Source organism: Arachis ipaensis, chromosome B03, assembly GCF_000816755.2.
Source record: "Arachis ipaensis cultivar K30076 chromosome B03, Araip1.1, whole genome shotgun sequence".
Classification (NCBI taxonomy): Eukaryota; Viridiplantae; Streptophyta; class Magnoliopsida; order Fabales; family Fabaceae; genus Arachis; species Arachis ipaensis.
The window spans coordinates 362,509-363,042 of NC_029787.2; the positions used below are offsets into that span (position 1 = coordinate 362,509).

Sequence of the window (534 nt, forward strand, 5' to 3'; positions counted from 1 at the left end):
CATAAATATATTGATAGTTAATTTTAATATAAGAATAACATTTTTATTTCACGAATGTTAACTAAGGCTGCAAATTCAATTTCTTTAGCCTTTAATTAATTTCTTGAAAGAACAAATTGAGTTAAGGAAACATAATTAACACAATAAGTAATTAATTTAATGTGATAATTATGAGTTTTAATTATTTGAAGCACAAAAACTAGTCCAAATGAGAATTTGGAGAGTAGAAAAGTTCCAACTTCGGTGGCCGTTGGCGTCGCGCATGGCCTTCTTCAAGCCGGACATCGCTATTTGGATGTCAGGTATATTCGATTTATTAAATATATAATTATTCATGTATTTATTTTTATTATTTTATTTTTAAATTTTTGTAAAAAATTTATTTTATTTGTAGGACCATTGAAGAGTTCAGTGCAGGTCACACTCCAGGTGCCATTAACATCCCTTACCTTCACAAAATTGGAGAAGGTTAATTCTACTCCTTATTAATTCGTAATGATATATCTACATTAAAAATTAGTTATTAATTAGTAA

General features: G+C 27.3%; 1 protein-coding gene across 2 annotated transcripts in view; it reads left to right on the forward strand.

Moving 5' to 3' along the window:
- The window catches only part of LOC107632439 (thiosulfate sulfurtransferase 16, chloroplastic-like), a 2,999-nt gene continuing 2,637 nt past the window's right edge, over nt 173-534 (forward strand). The window contains exons 1-2 of one of the 2 annotated variants that reach the window (XM_021117503.1): nt 173-302; nt 395-468. In XM_021117503.1, coding sequence (XP_020973162.1) covers nt 209-302; nt 395-468 — 168 coding nt within the window. In that variant the 5' untranslated portion in view covers nt 173-208. The remainder of the gene's footprint in view (nt 303-394; nt 469-534) is intronic. The other variant, XM_021117504.1, reaches the window with a different exon arrangement.